Source organism: Uloborus diversus, unplaced genomic scaffold (assembly GCF_026930045.1).
Source record: "Uloborus diversus isolate 005 unplaced genomic scaffold, Udiv.v.3.1 scaffold_18, whole genome shotgun sequence".
Lineage (NCBI taxonomy): Eukaryota > Metazoa > Arthropoda > Arachnida > Araneae > Uloboridae > Uloborus > Uloborus diversus.
The window spans coordinates 1,677,158-1,698,941 of NW_026558329.1; the positions used below are offsets into that span (position 1 = coordinate 1,677,158).

Sequence of the window (21,784 nt, forward strand, 5' to 3'; positions counted from 1 at the left end):
GGATAGGTTCGAGGGCTCTCAGTTAATATTTTTCGGTAGAAATACGACTGTAGGACGCACCTTTGAAAACGTAAGGGTAAGCGACAGGGTTTAGTACACTCCTCCGAAAATTTTTAGAAATTGAAGTTCCACAGAGTAAAGAGTGAAATATAATAGACCCCTCCTTGAAAATGTTCTGGATCCGTCCCTGTAACGAGCAAGGGGGTGGATAGCTTTAAGAGGGCCACTGATCTTCATTAGGACTCATAAACTGAGTAGGACCAGCCAGCTGGGCCCAGAGCCTGTTGCTGGTCGTCACATTTGTATTTATTTGTAACTATTATTATTTTTTGAACAAATTAAAATTTATTAAATGTACATTTTGCAAGCGTTAAAGAAACTTTTTTTTTCCCCAGTATGCCGGTCTCATCGTTTTCACAGATGCAAACGTCACTCGACGAGATGGTAAGCTAGCAACAATATTTTCTCTTGCGTTATTTATTGTTGTGTGTATAATGCTTAAGTATGTATAACAGTATAACAATACTTTCGTGGGTGTAACAGTACTCACGTGTGTATAACATTTAGATATGTATAACAGTATAACAATACTTTCGTGTGTATAACAATACTCACATATGCATAACAGTGTAACAATACACTTGCCAAAAGTTAAGCACGGAGAGGTAAAATGCGAAAAAATTGATAAGTACTGCTTCGATTGACACGAAATTCGACAGAAAAGTAGTAAATATGTTTATGCAATGAGTAAAAAAAAAAAAAAATCTATATATACGGAGATGAAAACAATAGTACATTTTCATAAATTAAAAGATGACGTCATAATAGGGTCATTTACAAAATACTTTTTATACTTTAACAAACAATAAAAACTGACTTTAACTGGGTATGTGAGCACCCCTCATCAGCATACAAAGTTTACAGCGTGTAACCATGCATTTTATAAGGTGGTGATCCAACACAGAGTCGAGCAATCGCCGATCCTCCTGTAGAGCTGTTTCCAACTCTGTGAGAGTGACTGAAGGTGGGAAATCTGTACGTACAGTACAGCCGAGGGCATTCCAAAGATTTTCGATGAGATAAAGATCGGGCGAGTTCGTTGGCCAGTCCATACGCGTTATATTCTATGGCAGTTCTATGGGAAGATCATTTTTGCCAATTAAAACAAAATCAGGACCCGCTGCTGCAGCGTAAAATCTCACAAGAGAGTCAGGACTTCATTCCGACACTGTTAAGCCGTCACAGAACTCAGTCTGTAGATGTGCAGGACGATAACCCAGCGAAATTCCTGCCAGGCCATGATATTTCCACCTTGGAATGCGTGATATTCGGTGATGTTCTAGAGCCAATAACAATTACCTTCAGTAAATTACCGCCCATTAGCCAGGGCTAAAGCAGAAATACGTGAAACACACCGCCAGCTCAGTCATTTCCAGCCGAGGACTGCAGTTTCGTGCTCATTAGCACTCATCAGCCCGGCATAGGAAAGTGACTGAGATACGGATACGGAGAGCGTGAGCTCTTTTGCCGGGTGCTGGAGATGGAAAACCTCTTAAGGAAGCAAAGAGTGCCAAACAAACTGGTAGCTAATATAGAATTAGAAGACCAGACGAGTGACCGAAGCAATGGTTCGGTTCAACTCGAAGATTGAAGGCAAGGCAAGGTATATTCAGTAAATTACCGCCCATTAGCCAGGGCTAAAGCAGAAATACGTGAAATACACCGCCAGCTCAATCGTTCTCTTACACGCCCTTACACGCCTGTCAACATGTTGCGGAGTAAATCTTGACTCATCTGTGAACATTACAGTGCCTCAATCAGACACTGTCCAACTGACATGTTGGCGGCACCACTTTGATCGTGCCCTCTGGATTGGATGGGGAGAGGGACACTAACTCGAAGTACCCGGGAGTACAGACCAATCACGTGTAGCCTTCGGCGCACAGTAGTGGCAGATGTTGTCTTACCAATGGCCACTGCAACCATAGATGTCACACACGTAGAGACGTACACACACGTAGAGACGTAGATGGGACACCGATATATATTGCATGTCTGTTGATTTTTTTTGCTTGTTATTTTGTTTCTTCTGAGTTCTTGTACTTAGTTCATTCAGCCTTGTTTGAACTTTTTCTCTTGACTCTTGAAATCATGAATTGATATAATTAACTTTTATTTCGTTAGTATTATTTACAAAAGTTTCAGTTGCTTTTAATGTTTTAAGTAAAATAAAGGACGTTTTTGTGAGCTTTTTTGAGCTGTGGACTGAATTGCAAATTTTCTGAAAATAGCACATGTAGTTACGATACAGTTTGGCTTGTTAGAAATTGTTTCCATGATCGTGAAATAACGGAGTGATGAATCCCAAAGAAAAGAGCAACATTTGTGATTAATTTCCCTGCTTCAATGTGTCCAACGCACGCCGTCACCCAGAGTCTTCTATTTGGCTTCTGAAAGAATCACGTCTAGTCTTGAAAACAAATCGCATAAAAGTTCTAACCCCCTTTTATTGGTACTTACAAGCAGCTCCTGTGACCCTTCATAATGCTGCCTTCTGAAACGACTGTCTTTTTTGCACAGTTCTCCGCACGAAACCGTTATCGACTGTTTTCTAACTTATTTGCATACTTCTATCTACCTCTGCAGCGAGTTGCAATTTGGATTGGCTTCTGAAAATTAGCATTTTCCTCTCCGTGCTTACTTTTGGCAGTGAGTGTACTTTCGTGTGTATAATAATACGCTCACTCACGTGTGCATAACAATACTTTTTCTTGCCTTATTTATTGTTGTGTGTACAACACTAACGTGTGTATTCTGCCGTGTGTAGGTAAACGGCAGTATCTGCAGAAATGAGTCTTCGAGATATTTGAAGAAACATGTTTTGGATTCAATACTAAGAATATTGAATTGTTGGAATCAGTCGTTTTTTTCGAGCCGTTTTTTTCAGCGGAAACCAAATTAGAGAGCTTGTACAATAAAGCTAACATACAATAGATGACAGATATGCGAAAAAAAAAATGCAGTTACTACACTTTACTTGCACACGGCAGTAGAACAGTATATCAATATTCACGTGTGTGTAACAATTCCTTTTCTGACCTTATTTATTGTTGTGTGAACCTTAATTACGTATGCATAACAGTATAACAGTACTTTAGTGTCTATAACACTATAACAGTACTCACGTATGTATAACAGTATAACAATACTTTCGTATGTATAACAATATAACGATACTTCCATGTGTATAACAGTACTCACGTATGTATAACAGTATAACGGTACTCACGTGTGTATAACAGCATAACAATACTCTCGTATGTATAACAGTATAACAATACTTTCGTGTGTACTAGAGGGGACCCAAAAATAACCGAATTTATTGTTCTAAAATATTTATAGATCAGTTTATTCACAAAATTTCTTTAGTCTTCTTCAAAGTATTCACCATTAGATGCAATACACCCGTTAGTTCTTTTTTCCGATTTTAGAAGTTCCCCTGGAACTCTTTAACTTTGACCATGTCCAGCGCCCGTTGCGAAGTAGTTTTTACAGCCTCTACATCATCAAAAAGCTTCTTTTTTATATTTTTTCATCCTCGGGAGCAGAAAAAAAAAAAAATCACAGGGGGCTAGGTTTGGCGAATACGGGGGGTGAAGAACGACTGGCCACCCCTGAGAGGCCAATTAGCGCTTAATAGTGAAAGCTGAGTGTGCGAGAGCATTATCATGGTGAAGGAACCATTCTTCCCATCGCCTGCGCGAGCTCCAACTTAATCCAGTTTCTTCTGAAATTTTTTTTCGTCAATCGTAAAACGGTGACTCTTATTGATTTTTTGGCGGATTTTTTCAACGTTTTCATCATTTCGAGACGTTGAAAAGTGCTTAGAGTGAGCATGATCTTCAACATTCATGCTACCCCACGTTTAAAGCGCCCAAACCACTCGAAAACTTGTGTACCGCTCATAGCATCGTTCTTGAAAGCTTATTGAAGCATTTGGCAAGCTATTCCGTTGCTGACTCTTCAAGCAGGTAGCAAAATTTCAAGCTTGCACTTTGATCTTTTAAATGTGCCATAATGAGTTCGCACACGGAAAGCAATAACACCTGAGAAAACCAACACTACGATCAGACGTTATCAACCACACTCAAGCCACTTGCACAACTGGTCTGTGAAGGTCTCTACTTGAGCCATCTAGCTGGAGAACACTCTACTATATCTAGGATTGGCAGCGCACCATTAGTCCGGTTTCTTTTGGGTCCCCCCTCGTATAACGATATAACAATACTTTCGTGTGTATAACAACACTCAAGTGTGTATAAAAATATTCACGTGTGTATAACAATACTTTTTCTTGCCTTATTTACTGTTGTGTTGTGTACATCAAAATACCTGAGTGTGAATCTCTTTCTTTGGCAGAGGAGTGCGACTCCGAGGCGGGCTATTTGTCGTGCCTGGACGGCGGATGCTTCCGGCGCGAGAAGCAGTGCGACGGCTACAAAGACTGCCCCGACGGGAACGACGAGAGCGGATGTGAGTGACCCCATTCCACTGTTAAAAATAATAATAATAATTTGAATTTTGACCTCTTGAATTCAAATTATGTTTTTCGCAATCACGAGTGTGTGTCTGTAGGCGTGTGTGTTCGTGTGGGGGAGGGGACATGTGTTTGTGTGTAGGGTGTATGTGTGTGCAGGCATGTGTATTTGTGTCTGTATGCAGGCATGAGTGTTGGTAGTTGTGTGTAGGAGTGTTTGTGTGCGCGGGGACGGGGTATGTGTATGTGTGTAGGCATATGTGTCTGTGTGCAGGCATGAATGTGTGGGTAGTTGTGTGTATGTGTAGATGTCTGTATGTATGCGTGTGTGTTTGTATGTGTATGTGTATGTATGCGTGTGTGTCTATGTTTGTATGTGTATGTATGCGTGTGTGTCTGTGTTTGTATGTGTATGTATGCGTGTGTGTCTGTGTTTGTATGTGTATGTATGCGTGTGTGTGTAGTTGTGTATGTATGCGTGTGTGTGTAGTTGTGTATGTATGCGCGTGTGTGCAGCATATGGCTGCAACCTGGAGACGGTTTTTGCTAGAGGAGCAGCATCGTAAGGCGGCCGGTCAACGGTGGCGGTGGGAAAATAAAATGATAGCACATCAAAACAGTCAAATGAGAGCAATAAACAATCGTGATTGCTCAAAAAAAAAAACTGTGTAAAGTTACCACTATTCATTTGCGTAACGTTACACGAATTCTGAAGCATGTAGCATCATTGTTTTAAAAGCTCAAATTGTTGGAGGAACCTTGCACTATGGTCCCAGTGGAAGTCAAAGCGCATGCGTAAAGATCAGCCCTCTTTCTGTCCCCCTGCCTTAACTTCCAACGCTCTCGGACCAATGAAGTCAGCGCAACGATATTTCCCTAAAAGGGGTTTGTCAGAATTTTGGGAAAATCCTTCGCGATCGCAAAAACGAAGCCTTTTTATGCAACAGCAGAAAAATGTTACGTGCCCAGTTACTTTTGTAAGATTTTTTTTTTTTTTTGAGCAATCACGATTGCTTATTGCTTTTATTTGACTGTTGATGTGCTATCATTTTATTTTCCCGCCAGCACCCTCTGCAGCATCACCGTCGACCGGCTCCTCACGATGCTGCTCCTCTAGCGAAAGCCGTCTCCAGGTTGCATCCATGTCCTACACACATGCGCATACATACACAACTACACACACACACACACACAAGCGCGCGCACACACAAATACATACACAACTACACACACGCGCGCACACACAAATACATACACCTACACACATACACACACACTCTGCACACCCTACACACAACTACCCACACACTCATGCCTGCACACAGACTCAAACACATATGCCTACACACACATACACATTCCCCCCTACCACAAACGCTCATACACACAACTACCCGCGCACTCATACCTGCACATAGAAACAAACACACACTCATGATTGCGAAAAACATAATTTGAATTCCAGATGCCAAAATTCAAATTAGTTTTTAATTTTCATTTCCCTACCTTCAAAGTTTTGAAAGCATGCAGCGAAACGATTCAGATTTTTCTCGCAGCTCCCTGAATTTTTACCTGCTGCTAGAAATGTTTAATAATCACTAATATAAAACAAACTTATGTTCTCGAAAATGCTCCAAACTTTTTCGTTAAATTTATTTGCGCAAAGCCTCCCTAATTTTATGCGTAAGTCTCCGTCTTTATGCCATACTGATGCATGGTGCATGGCTTTGTTATGAAACCGAATAAGTATTGAGCGGCTGGGCATTGCAACTTGGCAGTACTTACCTTTTTCAGTTCAGTTAAAAAGGAACGAGTTATGGGAGTGGATTTAAGTTGGAATACAGTAAACTCCCGATTATCCGCGGAATAGGGTGGCACGGTAACCGCGGATAAGCGAAAACCGCGGATAATCCAAATAATATGTAAACAGCGATACTTGGAGTATACAAAAGCTACAAAAAAGTATTTATAACACTCTCACATGCATATAAATTATAACTAAAAACATTGCAACATTATATCTACTAACATTCAATATAAATTGAATGCAAAAAATATATGTGAAATCTAAAAGCGAACAATAACACAAACATAAATTAAAAAAAAAAAAAATCGTGAAAAGACTCGCGGATAATCCGAACCGCAGATAATCCGACCGCCGATAATCGGGAGTTGACTGTACTTAAGAAACACTTCTGAGAAAGTAACCCAACTCAACTCGGCTCCAGTGACCTTCCCCCATTTTCCGAAACTGAGCTAAACGTTGTGAAGGTTCTACCAGAGCCGTGTCCAAGGGGAGGGTTTTAGGGGTTAAACCCCTCCCATTTGGGAGAAATAATAAGCCAAGAGAATGTATATTTGACTTTTATTAATTTTAATGTGAAAGTTTGTGTGCAGTGCGTTAAAAAAGAAAGCCCCCCCCCCTTTTTTTTTACAAACGAGAATGATATTTTGAAAAAACTATGGTGGAATAATATCTCAATGATTGGTCAATTAAAAATCTTAACTTAACTGCATTCATATTACTTATGCATTAATGATTGTGTTTGGTAATTAACTTGCATCTGCTGTAAGCTCTTATTTAGTTGATTAAACATTATTTCAGAATGTAATACATGCTGCAATATAAAAGATTCTGTGGACAGTTTTTAATACTAATAGCAATATACCGCGTAGTAAACAAATTTGATTTAAAAAAAACGAACAAGGTTTTCTAATAAAACTCATAAGGTTTTATTAAAAGGAAGCTGCATACTACGGTCACAATAGAGAAGTTGCAACCTATTAAAAGTTCATATTTTGGCTATTGGATATTGTTAATGGACCCTCAAAACTAAAAAATTCACCATCGCCGAATTTTAAAACACCGTGGTTGGTTTTTAATGAATTTTTTAAAATCCACGCGCAAAAGTGCGCGCTTCTGAAACGTCACGAGCCTACGTCACAGGGCGCGAATGGGCACTCCGTACCTCCCCAGCCTTCCGCCGAAGATCCCTTGTTTTCGCTAGGAACATTTTGAGCGCACTGATATTTTTATTTTTTAGAAATTCAATAATCCTTTTGAACACACTATGGAGACCGGATTCGTAAAAGCACAATCTAAATAATCTTCCTCAAGTAACACCAATGAGATATTCGAATATTTTCGAGAGGATGAGAGGTTTTAATGTTCCAGAAACGCGAGGAGTTAAATGCGAGGAGATAAGCCTTTTACGTTTCGTCTTCGAAGTCGAATGCGTGACCTTCGCTTCTCCCCTATCGGAAGAAGGGATGACGTCACTTCCTATGCCATTTGACGTCACAAGAGCTTGAACTTTAAAAATTAATTTAAAAAAAAACTACTTATCGTATCGCAAATTTTTTTTCACCTATGATGTTCATACATGTTACTCTATCCTATAAAAATAAAATTGAAAAAATCGAAAACTTCCCTATTGTGCAGCAAGAGTTATTCTTCGGAGCTTGGGGGTAGTGTGGGGGCAGAGCCGTTCGTACAGGTAAAGAAATGCCAATGCTGGGATCGGAAATTTTAGGTAAAAATTAAGTTTGTGAGGGATTGAACCCTTCCCCCCTCAGATAAAGATTTATAATTTTCAAAACCCCTCCCTTTATGAAAATCTGGACATGGGCCTGGGTTCTACTGACCACAGCCACTCCGTACCTCCCGATCTCTCTGTGATATCAACTCGCAGTGTCATACCCCGAAAAAAAAACGGCGGTGGTTGCAGTTAGTCTTTTCTACGCTCAAAACTTAACATTTTTAAATTTTGGAGAGGGATATATTTCAAAGTCCCCCGCCTCTCTAATGGCTCACCCGGGGAAGAAAAGGCAGGGGGTGAAGCTCCTCCCATGAAGACGCAAAATAAACAACAGTACAGCGCCAATTCTCTAAAAAAAAAATTGTATATGTGTCTATCACTCTACAACATGACTTTTACCTATTTATGTCTCTTTATACCTATCTGTATCATTTCTATCTTACTATTTATAGTACTACTAGAGGACCCCACAGACGTTGTTCTGTTCACACTTCATAAATTGAAAAGTTAAAAAATTTTTAATAAACTTTTTTAGTGTTTAAACCGTTTTGTTGAAAAAAAAAGTTTTAAAAAAAATGTTTTAAGCTGCTATGATGTCAGAATTCGTATATTTATTACAACTTGATTTATCCAGTTCCCACTGAGCAGTTGTTTTATTAACTATTTTTTCTCTCGTACTTGATGGTTTGTTCTTTCATCCATACTCAAAAGATAAAAAACGTCCTCAGATATTAAGTGTAAAAATCTAACTACCCATCTAGAACAAACGGGAAATCCCGCTGCAACATCCCCCATATGAAAAAGAATAAAACATTCGAAAGGATATCGTTTAGAAAAATGGTAAAGGTAAAAACAGCTCTTTGAATAAGCGAAAATCACTCATCCCTACCCCCCCCCTCCCGATGTAAAATAAACACTCTTCAACTAAAATGACTAAAAACTCTTTAAAAACGAAAAACAATTCTTTTCAATTTGAAATATTTTGCCAAATAAACAAAAAATACACTAAATTACATTAACAGTACCTTTAAAATGTAAACAAATGATTGTACAACTCTATTGTTTATAGCCAAAGTCGCCAAGCCACCACGTTACTGTAATCCAGCCGATCAGTGAGAGAAGCCAACTCCGATCGATTAGTGGTCCGATCTTTTGAACCAAAACTTTTTAAGCTTCATATATTGCCTAGTTTGTTCTTTCCACCAAAGATAAAGATCTTCCGCTGCACTGATCTTTTGTGTACAGAACTACCCTGTTGTCATTTATCTGGACGAAAATAAAATTTGTTTCGTCTTTAAATTCCATCATCTTTACCTTTAATAATGTACTGATTAGTTGGATAATCTTTAAAGTATTCTTGACATTGGTGCCAAAACTCAGATGGATTTCAGTAGAGAAGCAAATGTTGTTAGGTACGGTACTTTCTGATCATTTGGTTAGGAAAACCTAAATCACCGATCCGGTCACATGGTTCAACTAAGACGACAGAACACATGTTTTGCGTGAACCTTGCAGTACTTTAAAATATATCACTGGACTTAAAGTCGTTGCTTTCAAGAAATGAAGGCTTCACTCTCTACGTTTTATCTATTCTCAGTTGACATATCACAGTAGGAAATTTCATTACAAAAAGCAGAGCTGGATTTCTCATTGTCCTTTTGGCAACGGGTTAAATATTTATTTCAGTTCTCGCTCAACAATAGGTTAAAATAAATATTAATCATTTGGGAGATTTTGCCATCCAATGTTTAATTTAATTAATTAACGAAAACGTTTCCGATTCGATCCATCGCGCTTCGAAACCATGCTTGCCACAACTTACATACAAAAAATTTGATCAAAATCGGTCCAGCCGTTTAAAAGCCTTATGGTGACAAACGTACGCACAGAAGATTTTTATATATTAAGATAATAATGTTATAATATATCGACCTATATATCTTTCCATCTGTCATTTATAAATCTCTTGACATCTGTGTGTTTCGATTTATCGATTCGCCCTCTGTGTATTTTAAAAATAACCAATTTGGGAGTTTTAACAATTTGTTTTGTACCACTCGATTGCGTCGTGTTGTGTTTGGAGTCGAGTCGAGTCCTTTTCCTCTTGCAGGTGCCGAGAAGGACGAGCTGAAGCTGAAGAGCTTCAAGATGAACCGGATCAACCGGATACAACGACTGTATGACAACGCCTGGCTCTGGCACGACATCAACATCGGGTGAGTGCCTCTCGATACCCAAACGTCTCCCCCCTCAATTCCGTAGAGGGTCGGTTTTTCAAAATGCCGCACCCCTTTTTTTTTCTTCTCTAACATGACATCAACATCGGGTGAGTGCCTCTCGATACCCAAACGTCTCCCCCCTCAATTCCCTAGAGGGTCGGTTTTTCAAAATGCCGCACCCCTTTTTTTTCTTCTCTAACATGACATCAACATCGGGTGAGTGCCTCTCGATACCCAAACGTCTCCCCCCTCAATTCCGTAGAGGGTCGGTTTTTCAAAATGCCGCACCCCTTTTTTTTCTTCTCTAACATGACATCAACATCGGGTGAGTGCCTCTCGATACCCAAACGTCTCCCCCCTCAATTCCGTAGAGGGTCGGTTTTTCAAAATGCCGCACCCCTTTTTTTTCTTCTCTAACATGACATCAACGTCGGGTGAGTGCCTCTCGATACCCAAACGTCTCCCCCCTCAATTCCGTAGAGGGTCGGTTTTTCCAAAATGCCGCACCCCTTTTTTTTCTTCTAACATGACATCAACATCGGGTGAGTGCCTCTCGATACCCAAACGTCTCCCCCCTCAATTCCGTAGAGGGTCGGTTTTTCAAAATGCCGCACCCCTTTTTTTCTTCTCTAACATGACATCAACATCGGGTGAGTGCCTCTCGATACCCAAACGTCTCCCCCCTCAATTCCGTAGAGGGTCGGTTTTCAAAATGCCGCACCCCTTTTTTCTTCTCTAACATGACATCAACATCGGGTGAGTGCCTCTCGATACCCAAACGTCTCCCCCCTCAATTCCGTAGAGAGTCGGTTTTTCAAAATGCCGCACCCCTTTTTTTTCTTCTCTAACATGACATCAACATCGGGTGAGTGCCTCTCGAAACCCAAACGTCTCCCCCCTCAATTCCGTAAAGGGTCGGTTTTTCAAAATGCCGCACCCCTTTTTTTTCTTCTCTAACATGACATCAACATCGGGTGAGTGCCTCTCGATACCCAAACGTCTCCCCCCTCAATTCCGTAGAGGGTCGGTTTTTCAAAATGCCGCACCCCTTTTTTTTCTTCTCTAACATGACATCAACATCGGGTGAGTGCCTCTCGATACCCAAACGTCTCCCCCCTCAATTCCGTAGAGGGTCGGTTTTTCAAAATGCCGCACCCCTTTTTTTTCTTCTCTAACATGACATCAACATCGGGTGAGTGCCTCTCGATACCCAAACGTCTCCCCCCTCAATTCCGTAGAGGGTCGGTTTTTCAAAATGCCGCACCCCTTTTTTTTCTTCTCTAACATGACATCAACATCGGGTGAGTGCCTCTCGATACCCAAACGTCTCCCCCTCAATTCCGTAGAGGGTCGGTTTTTCAAAATGCCGCACCCCTTTTTTTTCTTCTAACATGACATCAACATCGGGTGAGTGCCTCTCGATACCCAAACGTCTCCCCCCTCAATTCCGTAGAGGGTCGGTTTTTCAAAATGCCGCACCCCTTTTTTTCTTCTCTAACATGACATCAACATCGGGTGAGTGCCTCTCGATACCCAAACGTCTCCCCCCTCAATTCCGTAGAGGGTCGGTTTTTCAAAATGCCGCACCCCTTTTTTTTCTTCTCTAACATGACATCAACATCGGGTGAGTGCCTCTCGAAACCCAAACGTCTCCCCCCTCAATTCCGTAAAGGGTCGGTTTTTCAAAATGCCGCACCCCTTTTTTTTCTTCTCTAACATGACATCAACATCGGGTGAGTGCCTCTCGATACCCAAACGTCTCCCCCCTCAATTCCGTAGAGGGTCGGTTTTTCAAAATGCCGCACCCCTTTTTTTTCTTCTCTAACATGACATCAACATCGGGTGAGTGCCTCTCGATACCCAAACGTCTCCCCCCTCAATTCCGTAGAGGGTCGGTTTTTCAAAATGCCGCACCCCCCTTTTTTTTTCTTCTCTAAAATGTCATTTAATTTTGAATTTTTCCTCTAGTTTTCTAGGGTAACGGCACCAGTAGCAGACATGCTAAAGACATTGCTCTCAAGTTAACTTAATTTTCTGAGAATTTTGATGTATTTAGACTTTTTAAACTATTTTTCTCTCATGCAACTACTGTTTGACCACGGATTGTATGTAATTTGGCAATCTGCCAAGTAAAGACGATTCCATCTGAATTAATCTAGCTGGGGAGAAGGAAAATAACGATGGGATTTTGATGCACGCTTTTTATAATGTCACTAGTGCCTTATTCATTTATTGCATTTCTAAAATAAAATAAGGCAAAACAAAAATAGTTACCATGAAAGCAACAAAAAGGAAAGAAAATATTTTCATTTCGTTCAGGAACGTAAAAGCAAAATGGTAAGCTCAAAACTTGGTTGCGAATAAATAAATCAATTTTTGCCGTGAGAATATAGATCGAACATACTTTAGATTTAAAAAAAAAAGCTGCTGTGAGCCAATTTTCATTTTTACAAAATTAAGGCTAAATAATAGAGAGGCAAGAGTTCACATCTGTAGCAAATCAACTAACACCCCTATAAACTAATAGATACGTCCATTTCCGCTTATAAACCGGATATTAACCTTTCATGTAATCGATGGTCAGACAGCACATCTCGTCTAACGTTTGGCTGCTTCTGGATCCTCGGAATGAGTTCGTTCTACTTTTAGTTGCTCCATTTCGAAAAGAGGTCCGACCACCGATAAATCTGGTGATGCCCAGTAACAGATCGGATGAGGAAGGGATGAGTCATGCACCGAGGTCCCCTTTTCTCTTCAAAATGTGCAAAAGTTCTTTATTTTAAGAACTAAAGCCTTCTTAAATTCAAATGAACATGAAACACTGGAAGACCTCATGGTGACTGTTCATAATCTTCCACCATTGCCTCGTAAATGCCAACTGGCTGATGAAATTCACTCTGCTAACACTAGAACCTGCCAACCTCCGAGAAAAAAAATCCGGAAGATTTTTTTATTTTTATCCACAAGATTTTAACGCAAAATAAAATCAAACAGGACACCTACCCTCTTTACATTTAACAATATATTAGTTATGAATTTCATATCAATTGAAATTACTTTCGTTTAGTTAATATTACTTTTATTGCTTTCTTTAAAAGTTTGGAAATAACATTTGTTACTCATCTTAAAAAAAGAACGAAGCAGAAACAGCTCGAATTGAGAGAACGAGAAGATAATCGGCGCCGAAATTGTGCCCCTAGTTGCCCGCCGCGACGATTGCTTTGATTGGATCCCGATGAAGTCATGCGCTGTATCACTCCGTGACGTCATAATCTTGCCTCGCTTCTTCTGCCATTCTCCTACGGCAACCTTTCCTTGGCTACTTGGCCTAAAACGTTCCACAAAAGAATCGTTAGCGCCAAAATTGGCGAGATACAATTTTTTTCCTACAAAACGTGAAAAATCCGGAAGATTTTGCTCATAACCGGAAAAACGGAAAAGGACATAAAAATCCGTAAAACTTCCGGGAAATCCGGAAGGGTTGGCAGGTATGCGACTAGAGGGTTGCACCGAATTCATGGGCCACAGCGACATCCGTTCTACACGCAGGGAAGTTCCAACCTATTAAATGTTCATAGTTTGACTATAGGATATTGTTAATTGACCCTCAAAACTAAAAAATTCACCATCGCCGAATTTTAAAACACCGTGATTGATTTTTAATGAATTTTTTAAAAATCCGCGCGCAAAAGTGCGCTCTTCTGAAACGTCACGAGTTGACGTCACTGGGCACTCCGTACCTCCCTATGTCTCTGTTAATTGACCCTCAAAACTAAAAAATTCACCATCGCCGAATTTTAAAACACCGTGATTGATTTTTAATGAATTTTTTAAAAATCCGCGCGCAAAAGTGCGCTTTTCTGAAACGTCACGAGCTGACGTCACAGGGCACTATTGGGCACTCCGTACCTCCCTATGTCTCTGTTAATTGTCCCTCAAAACTAAAAAAATTCACCATCACCGAATTTTAAAACACCGTGATTGATTTTTAATGAATTTTTTAAAAATCCGCGCGCAAAAGTGCGCTCTTCTGAAACGTCACGAGTTGACGTCACAGGGCACTCCGTACCTCCCTATGTCTCTGTTAATTGACCCTCAAAACTAAAAAATTCACCATCGCCGGATTTTAAAACACCGTGATTGATTTTTAATGAATTTTTTAAAAATCCGCGCGCAAAAGTGCGCTTTTCTGAAACGTCACGAGCTGACGTCACAGGGCACTATTGGGCACTCCGTACCTCCCTATGTCTCTGTTAATTGACCATCAAAACTAAAAAATTCACCATCGCCGGATTTTAAAACACCGTGATTGATTTTTAATGAATTTTTTAAAAATCCGCGCGCAAAAGTGCGCTCTTCTGAAACGTCACGAGTTGACGTCACAGGGCACTATTGGGCACTCCGTACCTCCCCAGCCTTCCGCCGAAGATCCCTTGTCTTCGCTAGGGACATTTTGAGAGCGCTGATATTTTTATTTTTTAGAAATTCAATAATCCTTTTGAACACACTATGGAGTCCGGATTCGTTAAAACACAATCTAAATAATCTTCCTCAAGTAACATCAATGATGATATTCGAATATTTCCGAGAGGATGAGAGAGGTTTAATGTTCCAGAAACGCGAGGAGTTAAATGCGAGGAGATAAGCCTTTTACGTTTCGTCTTCGAAGTCAAATGCCCGTCCTTCGGCTTCTCCCGTATCGGAAGAGCGCATGACGTCACTTCCTATGCCATTTGACGAAATCCAAACTTATGACTGTCTGTTACTGGACCCTTGTCTGTTATTGGTGCCGTTACCCTATATCCATTTGCATTTTTTCCTGAAAAGTACGAACCAGTTCAGTAAACAACCGACCTATTAGTTGGTAATTTACTGAGTATACCATTCTTTGCCTTCAATCTTCGAGTTGAACCGAACCATTGCTTCAGTCACTCGTCTGGTCTGTGCTACTTCTATATTAGCTACCAGTTTGTTTGGCACTCTTGGCTTCCTTAAGAGGTTTTCCATCTCCAGCTCAGTCACTTTCCTATGCCGGGCTGATGAGTGCTAATATGCACGAAGCTGCAGTCCTCGGCTGGAAATGACTGTGCTGGCGGTGTATTTCGTGTATGAACCTGTTGTTTGGACCAACACAATCATTTGTAAGTTTTAAAACATATAAGGGTACCGAGAACTATGGGGGTTCGAAACGATGGCTTAGGTGTGATAAATTTATAGAGCATCGTTGCTTGTTATAGGCAAAAGTAATTTTATTAAAGGTATAATTTTCATCCAGATAGATTAACCAATTAATCGGCAGAAAGTGACCGATAATTGAACACAGTTGAACCGCGTTTATCTAGCCATGGCCCCACTTGATTCTTATAGGACGTGACAATCGCTGAAACTCATGGCAACAAAGAGGGCGCTACTGAGCACCCCTGTTTCCATTGATTGGTGGGTGAAAGGATTCCGTTCAACGCCTCTTGCGGTCGAAATGGGCGACGTCCAATCAAAAACAAACCATCTTTGAAACGTTGACGTTGACTGGTGGATGCATAGCAGATCATAAGTTGCATCGGTTTAACACAGAAGAGTCATAAATTGTCTAGGCCTATTCAGCGTCAGCACCAGCTAGTGTGGCCATGAGTTAGCCTAACTGGTTCCAGCTGCAATCCGGATAAGCGGAAAGCCGGGGAATAAGCAAAACTCATTCTTAAATAAGCAGACTTATCGGTACTTTTCCGTTAGCCGGGCGCAAGCGAAAATCGCCAAATGATTACGCCCAACGCCAAGCAAATACGCCCAACAAGGGTTGTAAGAAAATTGGCGGATTTCTACATCAGTTTGGCGAATCATCGCTTGGCGTTGGGCGTAATCATTTGGCGATTTTCGCTTGCGCCCGGCTAGCGGAAACGTACCGACATATCTTTTATTGCAGCAAAAAACACTGCTAGGTAACAAAATGACGCAGCACCCTTTCTAGCAAATACTTTGTCAGTTATAGTTTAGCTGCCGTGGTGTCGGACTGGCGCTCTAAGCACGAAATTCTGTGTGTTTCATTAGTACTATACTTTATTGTACGTACTATGCAGGGTACGTTTAATCAAAATAAATAACGAATTTTTGGCGGATTTATAGTTTCATTCTTGCTGTTATAATCTTCTTTACTAATAATAAAGCTGAAAGTCTCTCTGTCCGGAGGATGTCTGGATGTCTGTAGGATGTCTGTGACGCGCATAGCGCCTTAACCGTTCGGCCGATTTTCATGAAATGTGGCACAAAGTTTGTATGTAGCCTCGGGGTGTGCACTTCGAAGCGATTTTTCGAAAATTCGATGTGGTTCTTTTTCTATTCCAATTTTAAGAAAAAAAAAATCAAAAGATGGACGAGTAAATTACGAAATTATCATAACGTGGAACCGTAACATGGGCACAAGCCAATTGGCGAGATACGAAATTATCATAACGTGGAACCGTAACATGGACACAAGCCAATGGGCGAGATACGAAATTATCATAACGTGGAACCGTAAGATGGGTACAAGCCAAGATGCGAGAAAATTTACCATACATTATTTGTAAATATACAGGCGAACCAAAAGACCTTTTAATTTTTCTATTACGGGCAAAGCCGTGCGGGTATCACTAGTTTAAAATATAGGGTGTCCTGAAATTGACTGACTGTTTTCAAAAATTTATAACAGGAAAACGGTTAATGATAAAAAAAAATAATAATTTCTACAGAAAATTCATGCAGCGGGCTGTAATTTTTTCCTTCCAGAGTTGCAAATTTTAGTTCAAAAATTTTACAATAGATGACGCTGCAGATTGTAAGCCCGTAAATCAAAGAAAGATACTAAATTGCATCATACTTTTCCGAAAAATGTTTTAAATGAACAAAATACACAACATTATCTTCAAAATGTCTACAGTCGGCTGCAATCGTAGAAAAAATCGCAATTTTAATTCTTCCTTTTCGACGTATGGGCTTACTAACTGAAGCGCCATCTGTTGGAAATATTTTGAATTAAAATTTGGAAATCATGTTGAAAAAATTTACGGCCCATTATATGAATTTTCTGCAAGAATTTGTTTTTTTTTTTTTTTTTATCAATAACCGTTTTCCAGTTATAAATTTTTGAAAACAAGTCAGTCTAATTCAGGACGCCCTGTAGTTGGAACTTTTTTTTTTTACTCTTCAAATTCGATCCGAATAAACCGCAGATCCAAATAAACGGTAGCCGATTAAACGAGATTCTACTGTTCTCGGTAAACTGGTCGGTCACCGATGACGGTTGATTATTCAGTGTACCCCTAACTAGATCCTTTTTTTAGAATGTGGGCCCCTTGTCTCCTTAGGTACCAGCCTAAGGAGGCCACATTAAAAAAAAAAAAAAGTATCTTCGAATTTTTCGAAATTTTTCTTCAAATATTTTTTATTTTTTATTGAATCAATATTTTTAAAATCGTCGAATAAAAATTAAAGCTTAGATATTTGTGCGTAATTTATTTAAAAAAAAATTTTAAATTGATCAAGAATATTTTGAGTTATAGCACTTTAAAGCAACCCATTAAAAAAAAATAATAATTAAATTTAAAATTTTTTTTTTCATATTTATGTTATGATTTTGCTTCTTTATCTTTACTAATAATAAAGCTGAAAGTCTCTCTGTCCAGAGGATGTCTGGATGTCTGTAGGATGTCTGTGACGCGCATAGCGCCTAAACCGTTCGGCCGATTTTCATGAAATTTGGCACAAAGTTAGTATGTAGCATGGGGGTGTGCACCTCGAAGCGATGTTTCGAAAATTCGATGTGGTTCTTTTTCTATTCCAATTTTAAGAAAAAAAATATCATAAGATGGACGAGTAAATTACGAAATTATCATAACGTGGAACCGTAACATGGGCACAAGCCAATTGGCGAGATACGAAATGATCATAACGTGGAACCGTAAGATGTGTACAAGCCAACTGGCGAGATAATTCACCATACATTATTTGTAAATATACTGGCGAATCAAAAGACCTTCTGATTTTTCTGTTACGGGCAAAGCCGTGCGGGTATCACTAGTAAGAAATAAAATGTCGTGTTCTTTTTGTGTTGCAGGCCCCTGGGCTACTTCATCTTCAACGTGCCCGTCCCGGAGATCCCCACCCGCTGGATGGTGAACGCCTTCGGCATGAACAGCGTCGACGGCTTCGGGATACAAGGCAAGGCCATCGAGGTGCGTCTCCGCTTTTGGATCCTTCGGTTTTCTGCCTTTTTTGGTTTTATGTTCGTTCGTTACTTTTCTGTCATTTTCCCTGCAAGTTTACGTTGAAAAAGACAGGTCTATGTTACGAGTGCTTTTTACCAATATCCATACTAGCCAACGTTGAAAAAGACAGATCTATGTTGCGAGTGCTTTTTACCAATATCCATACTAGCCAACGTTGAAAAAGACAGATCTATGTTGCGAGTGCTTTTTACCAATATCCATACTAGCCAACGTTGAAAAAGACAGATCTATGTTGCGAGTGCTTTTTACCAATATCCATACTAGCCAACGTTGAAAAAGACAGATCTATGTTGCGAGTGCTTTTTACCAATATCCATACTAGCCAACGTTGAAAAAGACAGATCTATGTTGCGAGTGCTTTTTACCAATATCCATACTAGCCAACGTTGAAAAAGACAGATCTATGTTGCGAGTGCTTTTTACCAATATCCATACTAGCCAACGTTGAAAAAGACACATCTATGTAGCGAGTGCATTTTACCAATATCCATACTAGCCAACGTTGAAAAAGACACATCTATGTTGCGAGTGCTTTTTACCAATATCCATACTTGCCAACTCTACTGTTTTTAACGGGAGACTCCCGTTTTTTGCTTCTAACACCCGATCTCCCGATTTTTTAAAGATTTTCTCCCGTTTTTGCAGTCAATCATCAAAAAGTTTTACTTTCTTCTCAATAGATGGCGCTCTATTCTAGTCTACCAATGTCAGGGAAAAAGAATTTTTACAATTAACTCATTTAGTAAAAAAAAAAATTTTTTTGGAAGCTTTCCAACGAAGCACGTGCTTTGCCGAAAATCGCAACAAATTTCAATCCTTTTGCATCTTCAAAATATTTCAGTTATTTTGAAAGTTTGAAGTTATTTTAACATGGCTACCATATACCTACTTATTTTACATTTTATTTCCGTTATATATTGATTTTTTTTTTCGATTTTAGTAATTAAATTTTTTCTATCTCCTTTTTTTGGTAGAGACTGGAGAACGTACGAAACTTTAAGCAAATTTACTCATTATTTGGTTTCTCCCGTTTTTGCAGTCAATCATCAAAAAGGTTTTACTTTCTTCTCAATAGATGGCGCTCTATTCTAGTCTACCAATGTCAGGGAAAAAGATTTTTTCCAATTAACTCATTTAGTTAAAAAAAAAAAAAAATTTTTTTTTTTTGGAAGCTTTCCAACAAACCACGTGCTTTGCAGAAAATTGCAACAAATTTCAATCCTTCTGCATCTTCAAAATATTTCAGTTATTTTGAAAGTTTGAAGTTATTTTAACATGTGCTACCATATACCTACTTATTTTATATTTCATTTCCATTATATATTGATTTTTTTTTTCGATTTTAGTAATTAAATTTTTTCTATCTCCTTTTTTTTTGGTAGACTAGTAGACTGGAAAACGTACGAAAGTTTAAGCAAATTCTCTCATTATTTAGTTTCTCCTTTGCAGTATATTTTTCTTGCTGCTACCAATTAGCTTACATTTGCAAAAAAAAAAAAAAAATTATTTTATTTTAAATTTAGTATTTATGTTACAGTAGAAGACCATTATAACGCACACCTTGGGACCAGAGCTTTTGCGTTATACCGGTTTTGGCGTTATATAGGTCATTTCACAAAGTTTGAAGCTAACATTCAGAATATCTCTATGTATTAGCACTTCAGAAGGAGTTTTATCTGCAATGAGTATTAAATCACCAATATTACAATTAGTTGTTCACAAATAAATATGTTTCTTTATTACAAGAAAGTGAAATCTCCTGCACTTCTGCTAGCTTCATGGTTTGCACAACAGTTGCATTTCCAAGAACCATCTGGTATTTTCATTTTACTGTGAATGCTAATTTTCATTTAAGAGCTTTAAATTAAGATGAAAAACTGATTCAAAATTTAATTTTTCTAACAATTTTTATGTTTGCAAGGCAAAACAGAGGGATTTTTTAAACTTCAAAACTTATTGTTTACTTCTAAAAAGTTGTGCGGTTTATAGATTGCGTTATACAGGTCGCCGTTATAAAGGTATTCTATTGTATTTAAAAGCATAATTTAATAATTCTGTTGTGAATATATGTCGCTGGTAAATCACGTATCTACCTCTGGGGGAATTTCCTGTTTTTTTTTCTTCGAAGGTTTGCAAGTATGTAATATCCTAATGTGAACGAACTTCAGGAGTGAATTTGTTTTCTAAGGATACGCTCAATAATTCTTTTCCAGTTTTCCAGCGTGCGTCCGTTCTACATGAACGTGGAGATGCCCAGCAAGAGTATGCAGGGGGAGCAGATCGGGATACGGATCAGCGTCTTCAACTACATGCTCTACGAAATCGAGGTGGGTACGCCCCCCCCCCCCCCCCGCTGACACTCAAATGTTGTCACTTCCGGTCGGTTCTCCAATTAACACATTGACTGCGTCGTCGACAGCCTACGAAGCACACCTCCGGCGGTGTACCTCGGGACTTCGCCCCCTTCTTACCGTCCGAGGCGGCTTAAGTTGGCAAAAAAACGTTTGTCGTTTTTGTGAGACGTAAATTACATTTGTTTAACACATTGACAGCGTCGTCGACAGCCTATATATTGACTCCCTGCGCAAAGCTAATTATTTGAAACAATTTGCAGGAAAACAGTTTTATTGGACTTTTTCATGAATAATACAGCATGAAAAACAAATCTATATATATATAAATGAATGTTTGTCTGTATGTCATCCATGAACTCAAAAACGACCCGGCAGATTTGGCTGAAACTTTCACCGTTTGTTATTTTTGGTACTGGGAATGTTTATAGACCCGTTCGAAAAAAATCCCTTTTTTATTCCAATTTAAGTCACAATCCATTGGATAAATACGAATAAAATGCAGAAATGAATTCGCGTGAAAGATCTCATTGATAAGAAGCCATTTTTCTTGAATTTGAACAAATAAATTCTTTCTTTATTATTTGATGGCTTTTCATGCAACGGGGGGATTTAAAACTTTTTCTATTTGATATTTTTAGCGATGGATTGATCTTGCAAACAAAATTTGAGTAGAGTCACAGCTTCACTGGATACCTGGACCGATTATTATGCAAATGGCTATATATATATGTATTTTTCCACGGAGAAGGTGCTCACTGAAGCCACTCGCCACCAGGTGGCACTGCAGAGTAGCCACTTCGGCCCCGTTCAACCGATTGTCATGTAAATCAGTATAATGATGTATTTTTTTGTTGGCGTAGCAACGCGCGTCGGG

At 39.3% G+C, this 21,784-nt stretch overlaps 1 protein-coding gene across 1 annotated transcript in view; it reads left to right on the top strand.

The window, feature by feature from the left end:
* The window catches only part of LOC129233137 (CD109 antigen-like), a gene marked incomplete at its 3' end in the record, with an annotated part of 115,516 nt that overhangs the window by 47,285 nt on the left and 46,447 nt on the right, over positions 1 to 21,784 (top strand). Inside the window, 5 exon segments of the mRNA XM_054867200.1 lie at positions 396 to 444; positions 4,420 to 4,533; positions 10,187 to 10,292; positions 18,385 to 18,502; positions 20,770 to 20,883. Coding sequence (XP_054723175.1) covers positions 396 to 444; positions 4,420 to 4,533; positions 10,187 to 10,292; positions 18,385 to 18,502; positions 20,770 to 20,883 — 501 coding nt within the window.